Raw genomic sequence first — 21,265 nt, forward strand, 5'->3', positions numbered from 1 at the left:
GATTCTTTGAGAATTTCATACAGTCATAATCACTCTCCACCTTCTCTTAAACATCCCCCCACCTGCCTACCCACCCCAAATTTCATATCCTCATTTTCTATTTTTCTATTCTTTTGTTGTTGTTGAAACCCATCCAGTTCAACCGGCAAAATTCTAGGGTGTAGGGCCATCCTCTAGAGTGTTGTCAATGTACCAGGGCCCACACCCTTTATAAAAAGCAAAACAAAACTGGATTTCCTGGGTAAGTCCAGTGCCCCTTGACTCCCCCAGCCTTTCACCCTCCCAGCTCCCCTGCAACATCTCTCCTCCTAGCCTGGGTCTGGCCCATTTCTTGTCTTGGCATCCCAGACACTGGGGCTAACCTCTTGGCCCAGATCCACCACTGCTTCCTGATCCTTTGCATTCAGACCAACCCAGTTACTCCCTGTGGGTAGGCTATGGGAGGGTGCCATTTGGGAGTGGGTATACAGATGAATAAGATTGTGTGGGATGTTCTGTATCATATACATACATACATACACACACACACACATACAAAATCAACAATATAAAAAAGACATATTTGAGGAGGAAGCATAAAAATGTACTTCATGTTAATTAGTAGAGTTGAAAAATATTACCATTGAAATCTACCTGATAACTTTATATCCGTACTCAGGTGTCAAGGATCCAAGTGTAACTGACTGTGACTAGTAATAATCAGATATGAAGAGATTAGAGACACATGTGCAAACATTTAAGTGTTAGTAGCATTAAAAATGAGTCTGTAGGAAACAGCATATTTTAAAATGAAATGGAGATTTTTTTTAAGATTAAAAACTTATTCAATTTTGTGTCTTACAAGATCTATACTGAGTTCAATGTATAAGCGTATAAATTCAACTGTGAACCTTAAAATTTACAGCCACTTTTGAAAGAGATGTATCCTTGGTCTGGAAATTGTTATTGAATACGTTAAAGCTGTAATGAACCACCTCTTCTAATCATGTGGTTATTAAATTAATAAAAAAAGAAAAACAAAAAAAACAAAAAAATATGTCAACTATTAAAAAAAGAAAAAACCCTGATTCTCTGCTACCAGCAGCTCTCAGTTGGGATTTCATTGGCCTGAACTTGTGCAGGTCTTGTGAATGCTGTTACAACCACTGGGTTACAACATGTGCATCTGCCCTGTTGTGCCCAGAAAACACTCTTTCATTGTGTTTGCTCACCACTGGTTCTAAAAGTCTTTTTGTTTACTCTTCTCCAAGGAGGCTGGGAGGTTGTGGGGGTGGGAAGTGGCAGGAGGTGTGGAACACAGATGTCTCATTTAGGACTGAGACTCCACAGTCTTTTATTCTATGCACCTTGACCAGTTGTGGGTGTTAATTGCAATCTACTGTCCCAAGAAACTTCTCTCATGAGGCCTGAGAGATGCACTGATCTATATGTTCCATCTTGTGGAGCAAGCCTTGAATGCAGGGAGGAAGTGGATGTCTACTCTCATAACATTCATGCCACTATTGCACCAGTGGTCATATTTGGCCAGGCCAGTCATGTGTTTCAATTGGAAAACTCACAGAGGTCAGGAAAGTAATGAGGGGTCACAGGGATGCTTTAAAGGAGGGCAGGTAGAGTTTGAATAAAGGGGAAGAGGAATACTGGAATATGAAGAGTTAAATGAGGTGAGGGATGGAAGGGCAGGGTAGAGGAATGAGTTTGAGGAGGGATGTCTAACACTAATGCCCTTTTGAAAAAGTCATATGGAAACCTATTACTGTAGAAGCTTCTTAAAGATTATAGTCTTAAAATATATTAGGTGGAGTTATGTTATATGGAGGAACAAACCGCCTACTAGACACCACAGGCTAGTGAAAAAAAGTATAGTGCCAGGAATAGACTACTTCTTTGGCATTGCCTGGACAATGGGCTTCCCTAGACACGCTATTTCCATTACTCTTGGTTACCTGACATAAATTGACTGAAAGACCTCATTGCTGAAGATACTATATACATGTGTCATAGAACATGGAGAAATCAAGCTGGTACTGAGCTGCAAGCTTTCTCCCTACAGGCCAGGATTTATAATGCTGGAAGCTGCTATGCATGCTACCAGAGAGGACAAATGCTCATCAGTCTTACCCAGCTGTGAATCCTATGCACCACATTAATGACTGGTCTGGCAAACCTTACCAATCTCTTAAACCAGCATTTATCATTCCAGTGAGGAAATGGGCCTTGTCACCGTGACTGATAAGCTAGTTCTTACCCACGCTGCCTACAAGGCACACATAGCAGAATCCTTCCAGGTGAGGAGACATTCAGAGCAGTACCTGCTATGCATGCAGCCGTGAGTTGTTCTAGTCCAGCCCAGTCCGTCTTCTGTTTCATATGACTTGGATCTCATACAAAAACATTTTTTAAATTGTTTAAATATTTCTCTCTTTACTTATGTATTTGCTCATGTATGCATTTATACCACAGCACACATGTGGGGGCCAGAGGGATTTGTAGGAGCTACTTCTCTCCTTCTACCATGTGGGTCCTGGGGATGAAGCTCAGGTCGTCGGCTTTGTTGGTGAGCTTTGACCCACTGTGCCATCTCACCAGCTGTCATAATAGTTCAAGCTAGATGATATTTCAAAATACATTTTACTCTAAAATACTGCACATTTTAATTCCTAGCATCTAGAAATCAACCTTTTTGCCAATCTTTCAGTTTAAGAGAGAGATCTATTAAGATTTTAAAGAATTTAAAACTAGCTCAGCAGTTAAGAGCACTGGTTGTTCTTGCAGAGAGTGCAAAGCCAGCCTATTATATATAGCTAGTTACAGGTCAGTCAGGGCTACAGAGTGAGACCCTGTCTTTAAAGAAATAAGAATTGAAAGATTATTACTTTGCTTATTCAAGTAAAAAAACAGCAAAATAGTGCTAGGAGGGTGGTGACCTTATGCCCTATTTCAAATTATAATACACAACACTGATATCTTTAATATTTGCATACTTATGGAATAAACTCTGTTTTATTTAATAGGAAGAAAGTCAGACACAGGTTCAGTGTCCAAAAACAGCTGGATAAACCAGACATGATGGTTTCTGCCTATAAATCCAACACTCAGGAGGCTGAGGCAGGGGGATTTAATTCAAGCCAGACTGGCCTACCGTATAAGACCCTGCCTTAACAAATAAACAACAAAACTTGTTTTCCTGAAGAGAGAAGCAGCATCTGTTTCCCCTGTGCTTTTCCCCTCTTTTTAAAAACCCTGTCTTTCACCTTATCGTGACTGTGAAATACGGCTCAGCTCCTCCCTCTGGAAGACAAAGGCACTCAGCACTTAGTCCTTTCCCTGGACCACATGATGTGAAGGAACTTGGTTCAGCCAGCATTTTTTGATTTTGTATCACACGAAGCACTTTAAAAATGTTTTGCAGAACTAAATATTTTTACCCTTAAGTTAGCAAAATACGCAATATAAATTTTTTACTGGTTTTGAATGAGCAATGTAATTGTGCTTGTGAAGAAAAATGAAATTAAGTTTTTTGGAGTTCCTATTTTTACAAATTCTGAGCTTTTGTGGTAGAGTTTTAATGATCAGAATGCTTAGTGTCATAACAATCTAACGAGAAAACATGCTGCTAACTTGTGGTTCCCAGGCATCTCCTTGGTATGTATTTATGCATTGTAATCTATACAGCAGGTCTGCCATGGAAGGGTTAGAGGAACAAATGAGGCAAAAGCCTCCAAACCTGCTGAAACCAGGGGAGGGGAGGGAGGTCCAGCGTAGCATCACAGCAGCTCATCTTTACCTGTGTGAGCACTTGCCTTCCAGTCAGTTGAGTCACCTTATGTGATTCATTGCCCATCATTCCCCATTAAGGATACACAAACCCTTTATTGCCTTTCCATCTTCCCAGGACCAGCTGCTTCCAGATGACTTTGCTTACACTCCTCAAAGCAATTCAACCCATTCATAAATCACCTCAAGGTTGGATCCCAAGCAAATGTGTTCACTCTCCTACTGAGTTGAGATTTAGCATTGGTTAGGAATTTGTCTTTATCATTATCCATTACTAGCTGAAAATAATATTTGCCTTTAAAGGATATAGCTTTTAACTTAGACTATATAGACTTCAAGTATTCCATAACCTGTGATGTCTTTTTTCCCTATGCGATTTTGAATTTAAAATAACTTTCATAATATAGATCGCTTAATGACATAATACATATAATAGAATATTTTATTCAAAACCAGTTGTGACCAACTTATATAAAAGTTAACCATCAAATTTTATTTTTTAAATTGTATAAATTTAGAGTAAAAACATTATTTAAAGTATTTCTTTGAGTAGAAATGGAAATAAAGAGGCTGAATCACGTATCTCTTCAGTATGAGAAATACACTGAACAGGCCATTGTTAAGGTATTTCACTGCTGTGGGAACTATGTAGTGAACTTATATAAAACTAGATGATGTAGCCTACCACATACTTAGACCATGGCATAGCCCATAGCTCCTGGGCTACAAATCTGTACAGCATCTTATTGTGGCAAGGACCGTGGGCAACTGTAACACAGTGGCTCTGTTGTATAGAACTATATCTAAACAAACGCATATCACAAATATTAGGCAATAGGACTTTTTTGGTCCATGTTCAATGCCATGTGCACAGTTCACTGTTGACCAAATGAATATGCAAAGTGAAGAATACTATTATATTATATGTGGAAATAGTATATGGAAATTTTGTTATATCAAATATGAGTCTATCAAATGTATTTTAGAAGGCTTAAAGTTGATGGTGAAATGTTGGATTGCATGTTATGTATAGTTTATATGAATTTCACTTGTTTGTGGGCATGTGTACATGTATGTGTGTGGGAGCATGTGTGCTGTGCATGTGGAGGCCAAAGTTTGACACTGGCATTTTCCTGGATCACTCTCCACATTATTTACTGAGGCCGAATATCTCAGTGGTCCCAGAGTTCTTCATCAATTGGCTAGTCTCGCTGAGTCCAGAGCTCATCAGTTGGCTAGTTGAGCTGATGAGCTTGCTGGGTTTCCCCCTCTACCTCCTGAGTGTTGGTATCACAGTCATGCCACCACACCCTTCCTGCTCTGTGTGGGTGCTAGAGAGAGAGATAAACTCTGGTCCTCACATTTGTGCAGCAAGCTTTTTATCCACTGAGCCAGCTCCCTGGCCCCTGAGAAATATTTTTAAATGATATTAAAATCTAAATCCCTGATTATAAGTACTAAGTGAAAGAGTGTACTTAAATGAAGAAATCTAATGATAAAACCCTACAATACAGTATTTGTTCAAAATTATTTAATAATCATTTATTCATCTTAAGACAAAAGTTAATTTGGAAGAATATTTCTTTGAAACATTATATGTATATAAAACATAAAAAGTTGACTCACTTAAAATTTCATCATTTTGTTTTAAATATCTCAGAATCAAACTGAAATTTCATAATTAAAAAAATCATCATGTATTAATCAAAAGTGTAGTTCATATTAAGCAACGATTCTACTTTATACCCCTTAGCTAAAGGCACATTAAGAGTAAACGGATATTCACCAAACAAACATCTATAAAGTAATAGTAGAATAAAGGTAGACCTTAAGTAAAGTTCGATTGAATGCACCCTGAATATAGCCCTTGTCAGTTTTCATGCAGATAACACTAAATACATGGGAAAAAATAAGATACTTCCTTCCACAAGATGGATAACATGTACCTCACCACACCAGACCAGAGCCTGGCTGACCCCAGCCATTACACTGAGACTGTATGTTAGGCTACAGTATCTCTCATGCCCTCTGATACCACCTGCCAAGGACCACTGAGAAGCCATATCTGGTTTCTTGAATTTCTGCTTAGAATCTAAAGCCCTATAGAGGAAAAAAGTGTATCACCAAACTTTAGTATCAAAAATACATCTAAGAAACATTGTCTTTCCACCATTATTAATATGGTAAGAAAAAGAGAGAGAATGCATTGCTTTATTCAGTCACCAAACGGGCAATATCTCGTGAAAACTGAGACACTGTGTGAAGCATTTTGTGTTTGCTCAGTCTTAATTGAGGGGAGTTTCTCAGTGAAGAGACTTTGGTAATGATGTACACATTTTGACATGCAGATTTTTTGGGAGAAAGGTAAGACTTGGAAAAAAAATCAAAGAGGCCCAGCCTGATAGAGCTGCTCTGCAAAAGCCTAGCTTTCCCGTCCCCTAAGAGATCAGTAAGGATCTAAAAGAGTATTTCTGAAATTATTTATTAGAAGGCATTAAACTTTTTCAATTAACCCCTGGTTTGATTTATAAGGAAATATGTATTTCAAAGGCTATTTTTTAAATTAAATTTTTATGAATTGGCTGTCTTTCCTGTGATAAATAAGTTTTCTCAAAATTGTGTTTTTGTGCTGTTATTAGTGTGAAACATTTCAAGTTTATTATAATTATGCTTCCAAAAGAATAAGATGCAAATTACAGTACTTGAGAATTCCTTTAATTATAATAGCTTTAAAAATAATGTTGTAAATGATGTAAAACTGAACATATATTCTGGACTTTTATTTATAAAAAACATTATTTCTGTGTAGGTACTGGCATATTTCTACAATTTTAAAAAGAGAGTATGAGCAAAAGAAGAAGACAATTATTAATAATTCTAAGGCAGGGTCTCAAAACACAGCAGAGAAGAAGCTAGCCAGGAATGATGTGCTGGACTAAACTTGGGTGGGTACTGAAATCCAGCTTCCATAGGTTCAGTGCCAGGCACCCCTTGAAAAGTTATGTAACTTCTCTGAAGCTTGATTATACTTTCTGTACATGGACAACCTTCATAGTCCCTGCCCACCTTGCCCACCAAATGGAGTTCTTCAGGTCCAAAGGCCAAAGTTACAGGACATTCTATTTCTCTTTCTCTTACTCTCATTGTCACAGGTCAACCAAGGGATCAGAATGGCTGCCTAGCTACTAAACCTGGCCCTGCTAAGTAAAACACAGTAGCTGACTCTTCTTCTACTGTTTTAACCTTACCTACTACAATCAGTTTAATCCTGGTACGTCCTTGTTGTCTGGTGAAATTCAATCAAACTTTTCCTGGTCGATAGCTAGTCAGGAAGTAAATAGTTTCTTCAATTCCATCAGATTGGGCCAGGCAGGCATTCAACCAATTGGGACAGAATTGTCACGTCATGTGGCAGAATGTTACAACTTAGAGCCATTACTTATTAATTTTGTGACTTGGAACATTGCCCTGGGTCTCGTGTTTCATCTGGTATAAGCAATTTGTAAATAACAGTGATAATGTTATCATAAAGGGTTGCCATGTGAACATACATGTCCAGGTTATGACTTGGTTTAGTGAAGTGCTTGATTAATGTTAGGCTTTCTTTTCCTACTGTCATATTCTCTCTCTTCTATCATGTTTCTTTACACAGTGTTTAGACACTAAGGGAAATTATTTCAATGACATGGATATTTTAATATCATTATTATAATGATATTTATAGTGCTTGACTGAGTCCTGCATTTTAAAAACCATAATTTAGTGCTCTGATATATAATTTGGAAAACTGCAAATAATACATTCAAAGTGTTTAGAGGCATTCCATTCTTCTCACATGATCCACTGCTTCTTGAATTCTTTGTCCATAAAACAAATCTGTATACAAGTCTCCACAATGGAGTTTTAGTTAAAGAATGGCAACAGGTACTTTATGACCTGAATACTACCATCAAACTAAGCTATGGGAGGATTTTAATTCTGTCAGGCTATGCAATAACGGAAAAGCTGGGCCTACCTTTCACCTTCACCATCCAACTCTTAGGGAAACAGTGTGCTATCATTCCCTATTCAGCTCAAAGTTTAAAACAGTAAGTCATTTTGCAAAAAAGACATCCCAGTATTGTTATGGTACTGTAACAAAAATTTAAGCAGAAGTTTACATTTCTAAAAGGTTTTATAGGTTAGAAGGAGGGAGTTCAAGTTTTCAATTTGTGTTGGCTTCTGATAAATTTTAATTAAGGGCTGACTAGGAAGGATGGACAGCATATGGAAGGCTGGAAAACACCATTCTGCATAGTTCCTAAAGACTGGAAAACAAAGACCTGTGAGTGTATCTACTAAGTAAGACTGATGCTTCATACTCAGTAAAACTGCTTTAGGCTCAGTAAAATCGTACCAACCAGTACAATTCAAAAGATACTTTTTTGTGTAATGCTGCATAGGAAAAATAATAAAACGATAAGATATAAAAAGTTATCCTGTAGAATTTTCTCACAAAAAAAAGCCAGGCATGATGGCACACACTTTTAATCCCAGCACTTCAGAGGCAGAGGCAGGCGGATCTCTGTGAGTTCAAGGCCAGCCTGGTCTACCCAGGACAGCTAGGGCTACAGGGAGACCCTGTCTCAAATAGACCAAAATAATAAAAATAAAATAAAAGGTTTTGTTCTATTTTCTTACATTTTTGAAGATATGAAAATACCATAAAGCAGTATTATGAAGCCTCCATAGTAAGCAGTATAAACTTTTGCCAAAAGTAGATTGTGAGGTCAAGGCCAGCCTGGCCAACATAGGGAGTTCCAGGCTACTGTGGGCTACAAGGAGACTGACTCAAAAAAAAAAAAAAAAAAAAAAAAAAAAAAAAAAAAAAAAAAGAAAAAGAAAAAAAAGAAAAAAACCCAAAAACAAAAACAAAGAAATCAAAAAAAAAGTAGGCTTTGTAATGAATAGTTAAACATCCATATACATCTCTTCATGGCAGTTTCTAAAAGTTTTTAAGTAAACACAAGAATTGTAGTTGGAAGAAAACAATTCCATCTTAAAAAAAAAAAGTCATTACCATTTAAAATAGCCTTTTAATGTGTTTACTGGATAGCCCTCTGTAGGGTAATCAAGCACAACTAATTTTACCACAAAAGCAATAACTACTGTACACGGTGGCTGCATACTCATCATTTTCCCAGCTCTACCACAGAAAGTGCTGTGTGTTACAGAATCTGTGCACAGTGTTCGGTGGACAAATATTTACAACCATATTCATTTTATATTTTGATTGCTATTTGAAGTTAAAGTAGCTCATTTGTTTTTGTGTATAAAGTTTCCAAACTTTTGCATAAATCCTCGAAACTTGTTTTCATTGGGTTGGTATGAGTGGTAAACTCCTGCATTATAATTCAGCATTGGGCTGGACCTGCCGTAGCTGTTGCCCATAGTTGTGGATTTGACTTCTGTGCGGTTGACATTTGTATTTGCAGTGTTGCTTGTTGGCTGAATAGAGCTCTCGATCTTACAAAACGGCTCAAATCGACTGTAAACACGCTGGTTGGTTGACTGCGATCTCAGAAGCTCCCTGGGCTTTGGCGCTGGAGAGGAGGTTGGCCTTCTTCCTAGAGCAGCAACTGTGTTCATCTCCCTCGAATCCCGATACTGAATCTGCTCGGTGTTAAATCTTGGTGCAGAGGCATCTCCTGCCCTCTCCAGATACCTCCTTTCAACTGGACCTGGAGAAGGTGTCATTTTCCTACTTTGATCTGAGTGAGAATTGATCCCCAGAGATGCGCTAACTGCTACATCCTCCTTGCTCCTGTGGATGCTGCCTTGAGAATTCGACGAGGAAGAACGCTTTCTTCTAGGAGATGAATCGATTTTGGGTTCAGACTTTTTCGGTTTTTGATTCTCTTCACCCTCAGAAACTAAAGTGTCAGAGCTACTGCACAGTCTGTAAAATGCGGGGGCCTTGTTTTTAGATAGGTTTTCTTTCTTCTCTGGGGTAAGACTAAGTAATGACCTTAACTTCTGAGATCCTTTTTTCAAAAAACTCGGGGAACCCTTAACTTCCTTCTTTGAAACAAGTTCTTTGTTGGGATCGTCTTTATTCACATCAAGTAAAGCAGCAATGGAAAGTGACTTGGTGGCAGAACCACTCGGGGGGTCTCTCCTAACGGCATCTTCGTCCTCCTCTTCTGCTCTGTGGGTCACATTGTGCATGCTTTTCGAACTCTTCAGCACATCCTCAGTGTGCTGCTCTGGCGGTCGAGTTCTACTTCTGGTAAGGGTACTGTACACATAATTCTTACTATTTCCATGATCTAAATTGGCTTTTGAGTGGTCAAAGGATGGAAAACTTCGCCTTTTGAGCAGAATCTCACTATTCTGAGTCTTTACGTTCTCTGTCTGCTTGTTTACACACAGGGTTGTGTATATATAGTTTGGCTCTGTGTGGCCATTTGTCGCTTGGTTTAACACTGCTGATTGTTTTTCAGGAATCTGCAAGGTGTGCATTTTTGATACTTCTGACTCTGTAGGGAGCTTGGAGACTGATTCAGACAAGGGTTTTTCTGCCAAATGCTGTACATTTGTGGGGGTATCTGGGATCTCTTTAGGTGTATCACTCCCCTGAGAACCAATGATGGTGGAATTTGAGGAGCCAGTTGTACAGCTGTTAACTTCTTGTTGTTCAGGTAAAGTTGGTTTAAACACAAAAGAGGACCGTAGCCGAGTATGAGTGTAGAGTGTGTTGGCTTTCATGGTCTCAGGATTATTGTAGCCCTCAAATCGGTCACCTAGAGTGGAGCCATTTGAGTCAGGTGGGGCTTCTGAATTATCGTTTAAGTAGGATTCAATTCTCCAGTTTCGCAGGAATGACTTTGTAGTGTGCTCAAGGGTTGGCATCCGTTGTTGCAAAAAGCGAATATGATTATCTGTCCCATTAAAAGACCTCCTCACATTGGAATTCCTATCTGCGAGATTTATTTTTCTCTGGGCAAGCCGGTCAGCAAAACTCTGTGCAGGTGTGTTTTGCCGGTTTGAGTGGCCTCCCCGTGATGAGGATGTCACACTGAGACTATCTGAAGGCCTTCTCCAGTGTCCAGGAGTGTTATTGGTTCGATTCAGAGCTCTGTTGAGCAGTAAGTATGGTGTTGTTTCTGATGGCTCCCCAGCATAACTATGCCTCTTCCAGTTTTCATTTACCTGACTGGGTTGAAACTGACGGATTGGATTTGGACCATTAAAATTTGGAAAAAAATGAGGCTTGTACCCATGATTTCTCATGCTGTGTCTGTCGTGTTCGTTTAAGGTATATATCCCTCTGCTTTTGAAGTAGCTGGAATCTAGCTTATGGATTTTGTCTTGTCTACCAAAAAGGTTTCTTTGGCTGGAAACAGAAGCTAATGAAGCAACAGATCTCGGGTAAATGCCATTCTCCCAGAGGGCTTTGTCTGGCTTCACCCTTGCTGACTCATCCTGAGCAAAGGAACTGGGGACACAGGATCTGGCATAGAGAGTTCTAAATTCTTCATCAAATGACTCCACAAGTTGTCCTGTGATTATCTGAACCATGCTGAGATGGGCTTTCTCAAATGACCACATGTAGCTAAAAAGAAAAAAGAAAGAAAAGAAAAATTTAATTTTGGTAAGAGATTAATCAAATATAGCTGTATGAAACATGTCATCGAACAGTGAAAAACTGTACTTGTTTTTGTTGGCTACTGTCATTTAGAACACGTAACCATCACATGCTTACAGCAGTACATGAATCTTCTTATATAATGAGATAAATCAGCCTTTGGTTTGAAATCCATTCATGATTCCTGACACAACTTTTCAGAAGGTCAGGGAGAAGACTGTTGTATATTCTGTATTTATGCCTACAAAGGTGTTATGGATTTTTAAAAAATGACATTAAGACTCAAATATTCCATTCAAGCAGGGTATAGGAAAGCCAGTATTGGAGCAAAACCTGAACGACTTGGCTGTCCTCTTCAAAGTGGTTGCCACATGATTCTGGCCCCTTTCCTTGTGTCCAAAATGAAGACATGGGGAGCCTAATAGTTACAGTACCCTGACATGTCACAGAGCATGGAAAGTCTGTGTGCATCTCAATCCCAGCAGCCTGTTATCTCTACGGCTACTCAATGGTGTTTAGGATGTGATAGCTATAAATAGGACGCTGTGGGCAGCTGCCTTGGTCACTACTGGACAGACTTCACTCAACTTGGTCTACACAGGATTATAATGTTCCTCATAAATCAAGTTATTCAAAATTCCAATCAGGATCTTTTAATATAGGATATAACTTCCATGAGATTAAAGTTTATAGTGATTTTACAATACTTTTTGGAATTTTCAATTCCTTCCCTGTGCAGTTTTGAGGTGAGAGCACACTTGAAATTTCATATCTGTTTTTTTAATTTAATTTCTGAAAGCCTGCATGGAATAACAAAATGTTGCTGATCTGGAAAAAACAAATTGTTAATGTCCTCTCCATCAAATGTATGTGACATACTGGGGTTTAATGCAAAAGAACCATAAGATAGACACTCAAAACTCTGAATGAACATAGTAAACATGGGGAAAACAAGTACAAATATAAACATTTTAGATGTGCAGAGTAAAACTGAAAATACACAAAACACCATAATTGACACTGTGCAGTTTTGGGCATCTCGCTATACTGATGTGCTTCTTTCTGGGCTATGCGTAATGAATCCATGGTAAGAGAAGAATACTTATCAGGTACTCCTTAGGTGAGCATGTGGATGACCTAAGTAAGGAACATATAAAGTGGGTCCTACATAGAGAACTTTGAAACAGGAAGCAAAATAATGAAACTAAAATGCAAATTTTTTACCTGGCCCAAGAGAATGCCCTCACAGCCGCCTTTGTGGTTTGTGTTTTGTTTTCTTTTGTTTTTTAGTGTTTTTGTTTGTTCTTTTCCTTAGTGATAATAGCATGATGACTAAAGAGAAATGATTTAAATGTCCACAACTAAAGACATTTTCAACCAACCTGAAGCTATGGATATGCTATATTTGAGCCACCAGGTAACAGAATAAATGTTAAATTAATAGGTACGTAGAAAGAAATCCCTAGAGAAAGTGGGAGTTTTGCAAAATGTTGACAGAAATGTGTAGAAATTCATAGAGAAAAGAAGTAAGAAGAAACACTGTGTGGAAGAAACCATGGGAAAGGAGAGGAAGCAGTAATTAAGAAACACAAGAGTATATTTATCTGGCATAAAGAAGCTACATGAGCAAGTTGGGAACAAGTGGAGGTAAGTTCGAAAGTGAAGCAGGAAGTTTGATTAGGATTTGTTTCCAAATTTAGATAAATTGTAAGACAAATGTTTGGGGAACTGCCTTTCTGGTAGCTGTCTGTAGCACACACTGGAAATAGCAGGGATTGAATTTACTAGGAAGAACACGAATAAGGGCTCTGGGCTCTAGCGGAAGTGCAACAGTGAGCAAAATAAAGAGTCAGTAGCAAGAAAAACACTCGGAACTTCATGTTATAGACGATGTCCGGGAGGTTGTGGGATAAAAACAACCTCCCAGTGTTGAGTGTGGGAAACTGAGGCTATGGGACAACTGGCAAAAGTTTCCTTGACAATGCTGTAAGAAAATGGCAGCTAACAGTATGATATTCAGCAGAAGGTACTCAAAGGTGAATTCGAATGGCGCTACAAGGAACTTCCAGATCTGGGGCTGGACCCCTGTGACCTCTGTTACCACAAGTGATTCATACAATCTACTTCTAAAACCTGTTTCCATCTCAGTCTCACTTACTGAAGCACTGTTTCAGTCATCTTTTCAGTGATCCACACAAAGCAAGACGTCACCTGTGAATGTTTTCATTCCAGAAGCAAAAGGAATAAACAGATTGTTCTAACACTGATTCCCAAACCTCTCATGATTCTCTCCTAATCTCCTGTTCCCCTTATGAAAGAGTCACAAGCTCATTTGATGTTTAGCTTCTCCATTTGCTTGTCAAATGACATGGCACAGAAGTCATCTTTTCAAAATACAAAGTGCATCTTACACATAGAACTTTCTATTTTATTTAAAATAAAATGCAAACTTCTTACTCAGCCTGAGAACACCCTCACAGTCTGCCTCTGTGTTCTGCTGCGTGCGTGTGTGTGTGTGTGTGTGCGCGCGCGCGTGCATGCGTGCGTGTGTGTTTTCCCCTCTGCTTTGATAGTCTTATTTGTATAACAGACTGGCCAAGCACTGATTATGCAGCCCAGGCTGGCCTTGTGATTCTCTGGCCCAGCCTCTAGCATACTGGATAACAAGCATGCACCACCATGCCCAGCTTCTTTTCCTGGTCCTGTATGGTAGCTTACCACTTGCCTGAGATGCTCTACCACACTTTCTGCTCCCACATCTTCGGAGCTGCTGTTTCCTGCATATTATTTTTCTCCCTTTAGTAGTTCCTGACTCACTTCCTTTTAGATTTGTGGCCACTGCGTTGAAAGTACAGGTCAAATCATGAATTATCAGACCCCCCCATTCTTTCAATATCTCTTCTTAACTGAAGCTTCATAGTGCATTTCCCCTTTGTGAATCATCATCTCATTTTTTTTAAATAAAACTTATCTCAGAGAACTCGGACACCTCTTTGCAATATGGTACGTCGAAGACACTTAAAATATTTGTTTGAAATAAAAATCACTAAGTAAATTATTATTTCCTTTATGTTTTTAAAATTTATTTTTATTCTTTTTTTTTTATATATATGAGTGTTTTGCCTACATGCATTTAAGTGCACCCATGTTATACAATGGCCATATAGGCCACAAGAGGGCATCAGATCACCCTGGAACTGAGGCTACAGATGGCCGGTAGCCAGTGTAGGTGCTGGGAACTGAACTTGGGTCCTCTGCAAGGGCAGCTAGTACTTGTAACTGCTGAGCATCTCTCCAGTCCAGTGAATTATTATTTTCAAAGTCAAAATTAAAAAGCCAAAGTTACTTAGGTTGTCAGAAAGTGTAAAAGTTTTACCTAAATCTGTTATTACACGTGCTGGTTCTTTCTCTTCCCTCATACTGCTAAAAACACAGCAAAGGAGAAAAAATTCATTTTTAAAAGGAAGAATTCCAATCGTGAAGTGCTAGAGCAAGTTTCTTTGAGTGCCAATAATCATGGACCATTTGAACCTAGTATAAAATTTATAGATTTTTTTTCCCAGCACCCACACCAGCTATCATAGCCACTTGCAATGACAGTTCCAGAGGGATCCAACACCTCTGGCCTCTGGGCACCCTGCATTTATGTACACATACCTCTCCCCACAATTTAAAAAAATGACAATGAAATAGATATTTAAAAACTCCAGATCCATGTATACACTGCCATCAAAAGACTCAATTTGAATCTAAGGACAGACACAAGATGAAAGAAAAGGACAGGAAAACTTGAATACCTACAATAACGGAAAATGTCAGGAGATCAAAGAAAACAGACTTTAAGTTTAAAAGCTATGAAAGATGGTCCGCATCATGTAGTATTAAAAGGGTTTGTTAGCAAGATCAAGTATGTGAAATTCACAATAACAGTTATTCACAGTTAAATGAATAAGTATAGCTATTCATAATAATTGTGACTATTTATGCACCAGACCTGCAAGTCTCTAAGTATATTAAGAAAACTATGTGAAAATTGAAAAGAAATCAATGAAAACAATATCCGTACCTACTTTCAAAATGGATTAATAAATAGACAAAGTTGAAAAATACCATTGAACAACAAGGCTTAACAGAAACATTCAGAAGTTTCAGCAAAGCAGGATATACATTCTTCTTGATATATAAAAAACATTTTTCCAGAATACATCATCCTTAAAACAATAATTAATCTTAAAAGGGAAAGGAAGATTTAAATCACCAGTGTATTTTCCTGATTATAGTGGATAAAATTAATAGCACATTAAAGAAATTTAGAAAATTCCATCTCAAGCTGGGCTATAAATAAGGAACTCAGAATTTCAAATTGCTGGATTTAGGAAAAGGGAAGAAAACTGGAAACAGAAAGAAAAATGGAATTTAAGAAACTGAATCAAACCACCAAAAATATGGGCCTAAGGGTGTGCCGGGCTTAAGGACCTGGTAATCTGGTCTGCGCATAACAAACACATTGTTGTCAGTAACTGAGGATTTGAAAATGTGTTGCAAAATCTGTGTTGTCAACTGTAAAAGAACAGCAATAAACAGAAAATAAAAGCAGTGACTGAAAGCAAACAAAGAAAACTTAAAGCTGGGCCAGATGGTATGCACTTGTAAATTCCAGCACTGAGGTGCAGAGACTGGCAGATCCCTGGGGTTCACTGGTCCCAGTGTAGCCTGCATGATGAGTGAGTTCCATGCCTGTGACAGAACCTGTCTCAAAACAAAACAAAAAACAACCTTGGAAGGCACATGAAGAATGATACTCAAGGTTGACCTTTGGCACCCACATGCACATGCATACCTGTGCATATATACCTGCTACCACATATGCACCCCCACTCAAACATATGCACACACACACACAAATATATGAGTACAGAAATTCGGTGGGTGTTAGAAAGGAGGTGCAGATACGGGGGAGGGATTTAAATATGATTAAAATGTATGAAATTCACAAAAATTCAACTAAAATTAATAAAAATAAAATAAAATGGCTATTAACTTTGTGATGGATAAATACAACACACCATAAATCAGCTGTTCACTAACATTCAGTTTTGACCCAGATTCAATAACGTAAACCTCGACTTCTCATTTAGTAGAAACGCATGATAAAACTGCGTGGGAAGAATGGGGACCTGAAAGGAAAGTGAACATGGATGGGTAGAAACATGCCTCAGTTACCATAATGAAATGCCAAGAGCTAATGGCAGAATCCACAAATTGGGAAAAACAGTGCAATTACATAATTTAGGATAATGGGATCTGTGTCAGAAGAGGAAGCTCTGAGACACGAGTAACTGCATTAGGAGGTCAGGACCAGGGGCGACTAAAGATGGAAAACAAATCTACACTTTTGTACTATACATCTTTAATGTTATTTAATGTTTTATATATGTAAAGATACTTACTTGGTTAAAAAACACTCTCATTCTCCTTGAACACACAAGATCATAGTCATGAACTGTCAAGTGTAGTTATGAATTCGTATAATCAAAAGTGACTTAAGAAGCCGGGTTCCTGGCAGGGGGTGAAACTACAAAGTTGACGGGATGGGATGGGATGTAGGTAGTAACAGTACATTGCTTGTATCACGAAGTGTGATACTATTCATGTCTGATTAAAAATGGCACCAGAAGTTTGGGTGTGGTGGTGCGCGTCTTTAATCCCAGCACTCTGGACACAGAACAAGACAGATGTCTCTCTGTGAGTTTGAGGCAGAGCTCCATGAGTTTGGTCTATATAGTGTGTACCAAGCAAGCCAGTGAGACTCTGACTCAAAGAAAAAGGCCCTGGAGAGACAATCTAGTGAAAGTGTTGTAAAGTAACCTTTACCAAAGTCATAATATTCAAAAATTATAACATAGTAATCAAATAATAAAATAGAAGCTTCAAATTTTTTCAGTGAGGCTCCGTGAATCACATCTGCAATTCCAGCATTCAGGAGACAAAGATAGTAAGAGCTCAAATTTGAGGCCCTGTCTATAACAAAGAATGAAAAAAGTCTTTGTCAATTAAAATTTATGCAGAATGCTTTACTAAGTGCCTTCAGAATTCTAATAATTTCAAGTGGGATTACTAAGTGCAAGACATTACTAAATGCACATGGACTAAAATATCTGTTTCATTTCATCAGTGTTAGTATCATGCTGTGGTTTCCTGAAACACCACACTAGTGTGAGTGTTGCAAATGTGTGACTGTGGTGATTATACTGCAGGCCTCTTTACAAAAGATGAGACTTCAGAACTCAGGGTCACCCACGGAAAAGAATGTCATTAAAGATGTTTCAGCTGGGTACGCTCCTACACTGCTGTCATGCCACCGTCTGAGACGTGATCCGGGTAATATGGGATTTAAGGCCGACCTGGGCCTTAGGCTGATTTATAGCCACCTTGAGCTACAAAATGACATTCTGTCTCAAAAGACAAAAAAATGAGAGAAGAAAAAAGAGACGAGGAAGAGAATAGGGAGGGGAAAAAGCAGGAACATGATGGTGCCGATAAGGAAAAAGGCAGCAAAACTATGGTGTGAAGAACTCAAGCTTTTCTACACAGAAGGAAACATACTTTAAACAAAGTGGTTCATAACTATTATACAAGACCGTACTAGACTATTTTAAATGTATATTTTTATTGAATTTTTGTGCACTTCATATAATACACCTTAATAATATTTAGATCCCTTCCACTACCTGCACTCTCTATACCGCCCCCCCATGCTGGATTCATACTCTGTCGTATTTTAAGGCCTATCTAGTCAAGTTTGTGTCCCCAGCCGGCCTAGGCAGCTATCTAGAGTCACTCCCTTAAAAAAATTCAAGTCTTCCTCATCCAGCAGCTGTCAACTGTCAATAGTTTCTTGGCTAAGGTGCGGACCTCCTGACCATTTCTCCAGTTCTATGCTGGGTTTTTGTCTGATTGACTCTGTATGAGCTGAGTAATTTCCCAGAAGCATCTACTAGAATTGTTTTTTTCTTTTTTTTTTCTTTTTTTTAATTTTTTTGAGACAGGGTCTCCCTGTAGCCACAGCTAGCCTGGATTCGCTATGGAGACCAGGCTGGCCTCAAAACTCAGAGAGATCCCCCTGCCTCTGCCTCCCAAGTGCTGGGATTAAAGGCCCAGCTAAAATATTTTTAACAATCTGAAAATCAGTCAAGAAGAACTGGAGAAATGGCTTAGCAGTTTAGTTCTCACGGCTCTTTCAGAGGACCTGAGTTCAGTTCCTAGCACCCATGTTTGGCAGTTCACAACCACCAGTAACTCAATTTCCAGGGGACCTGTTGTCTTCTGTCCACCTCAGGCACTGTACTCAGATAGGGATACACTAACACAGACATACATATATAAGCAAGAATACAAAATAAAAATAAATTTTAAAAGAGAAAATCAGGTAAGGAGATGTACAAGAATGGGAAGGGTTGAGGAAAAGGAGGAATGGAGTAAAGGGAAACATTCAGTGTAATACATATATGTATATGTAAATGTCCAATGTAACAGTACTTTGTATAATGAATATACAAAGAAAAATTTTAAAGTGAAAATAAAAGTGATGACTGACAATCACCAGTTTTTAAAAGAAGAATATTTAAAATGAACTTGAGACTCTGGAGAGATGGCTCATCATCAGTACCTGCAGTTCCAGGGACCCCAGCACACTCTTCTGGCCTCCCCAAGCATTGCAGGACATAGAAACACAACATACATGCAGCCAAAACACTTGTATACATAAAATATTAATTAATTTAGAAAATAATCTTTAAAAAGTAAATAAAATGAACTTGAAATTACAAAGAGAATGGAGTCTTTAGAAAAGAATTTAGATGACTTGTAATTGCTCTCCTCAGCAAGTCCACACTATTCTCCAGGTCTAGCCTGATATGACTGGATGATGAGGTTTCTCAATTTGGTTTAGTTTGCTTTAAGTTATTGCTCTCTGTTTTAACCTACATCAGTCTACGTAGCTCAGTTCCAGTCACCACAGCATTTATCACTTATCAATGCCTAGTGGGTATAAAAACAGAGGTGAATTCAGTATTGAAAGTAATGCTAAACATGAAGTTAAGTAGTAAAAACAGAAAGTGCAATTAATTTCAAGCACTAGTTGTAATTTCTGGTCTTAACAAGTTTTTGTATAGAACTCCAAACAGCATTTAAAAAAAGGGGGAAAAAAGAATTCTTGAGCACAGAAAATGGAAGCAGAAAATAACAATGAAAAGAATGTCCTAAAATATCTAGGAGTTTGGGACTTGCCATCTCAGGACAGGAACATGCAGCAGGCTTCAATGATCACCCAGAGTTTATAGTTAACAGAGGAAAGGGCAAGGAATTTAAGCCACTCACTCAAGGCCATCCACTTCAAGGTCTCACCTCCTAAAGGACCTAAAGCTAGCAAACATACTGGCTGAGACCGGCGTGTTTATAATGACAAGTTCCCTACAGTTGTCTCTGTGTCCTCTGTCATGAGTCTGCAGAGACCTGACTGGGCTAAATAAGCACTCTGGAGTCTTTATTTGCATGTTTATATAGATTCACTATGTTTCTTGCTCAGGACTGACACCAGAGATTTATAAAAGATTACTTTATAAAGGATTACACTCTGGATCAGCCTGACCCAGACTGGATTGCAATTCTGGTTTCCTCAGATACTGAATAATTCAACAATAAGAAAAATCAACTGACAGACTCTTCAAAGTGCTAAACATCTTGTATAATCCAATAATTTTTGTTCTGTTTTGTTTTGGGGGGATAACGAATGTCTGATGCTTTAACATATTTTTAATTCCATTTATTTGTGTGTGTGTGTGTGTGCGTGTGTGTGTGTGTGTGTGTGTGGTGTATGCCACAGCATGCATGTTAATATCAGAAGACAATTGTGGTCCATGTGGGTACCAAGGATTAAATTCAGGTCACCAGGCTTGGCAGAAAGTGCCTTTACTAAGGAAGCCATCTCTCTGGCCCATGTTTTGATTTATGAGACAGTACCTCGCCATGTAACCCTACCTGGACTGCAACTCACTATGTAGACCAGGCAGGTCTTAAACTTTTGGCCGTCCTTCTGCCTCTGCATCTGCATCCTGAATGCTGGGGCTGCAAGCACAAACCGCCACCACTGGCTTATGCAGTTGTTTTAAAATTCATACTACATAGTGTTTTTTAGGTGACAATACACTTTTAGTATTATAGAGTTATAAGGAGCTTTAGATGCTAACCACTTTAGATGGAGAATCTGAAACTCAAAGAAGTTATTGGATTGGCCAAGGTCACAGGACTAGAAAGTAACATGAAGAAGTTGGTAAACACTAATACTCTAAGTTTTTTATGCCAGAGCTTCTTGTTTATTTTTAAGAATTTTAAAAAAGATTTATCTTTTATGTTTAATGATGTGTATATGAGTTGGTTTGTGTACATGTGTACTGGTGCCCTTGGAGGTCAGCAGAGGGCATCAGATTCCCTGGAGCTGGAGTTATAGGCAGTTGATCTTGACATGGGTAGGGAACCAAACTTGGGTCCTCTAGAAGAGCAGTATGCCCTTTGAACTCCTGAGCCATCTCTCCACCTCCTTCTTTCTAATTATTTTAGACACAGCTAAATTGATTCTACTACAATCTAAAGAGAATACTTTATTTAATTGGTTTAAAATGTTGAGAGGAAAAAAAAGCTCTTACCTGTAAGAACCATACATCACTTTCTGACAGTCAACTAACAAAAATTTTTGCTCCATTTTTCCATGGAATTTTGCTCCTGTTTTTGAAAGATAATCTTGGCCTTTTACTGTCCGCACACGGATGTTCTACAATTACATGTAAATATAAAGTAAAAGTT

At 38.5% G+C, this 21,265-nt stretch overlaps 1 protein-coding gene across 1 annotated transcript in view; it reads right to left on the reverse strand.

Moving 5' to 3' along the window:
* Window positions 1-8,929: 8,929 nt before the first annotated feature.
* The window catches only part of Fam83b (family with sequence similarity 83 member B), a 72,722-nt gene continuing 60,386 nt past the window's right edge, over window positions 8,930-21,265 (reverse strand). The window contains exons 3-4 of the mRNA XM_008846126.2: window positions 21,109-21,233; window positions 8,930-11,371 (exon numbers count right to left, since the gene is read on the reverse strand). Of these exons, the coding sequence (XP_008844348.1) occupies window positions 9,073-11,371; window positions 21,109-21,233 (2,424 nt within the window). The 3' untranslated portion in view covers window positions 8,930-9,072. The remainder of the gene's footprint in view (window positions 11,372-21,108; window positions 21,234-21,265) is intronic.

This window comes from Nannospalax galili, unplaced genomic scaffold, assembly GCF_000622305.1.
Source record: "Nannospalax galili isolate Female #2095 unplaced genomic scaffold, S.galili_v1.0 scaffold522, whole genome shotgun sequence".
In the NCBI taxonomy this organism is placed as follows: Eukaryota; Metazoa; Chordata; class Mammalia; order Rodentia; family Spalacidae; genus Nannospalax; species Nannospalax galili.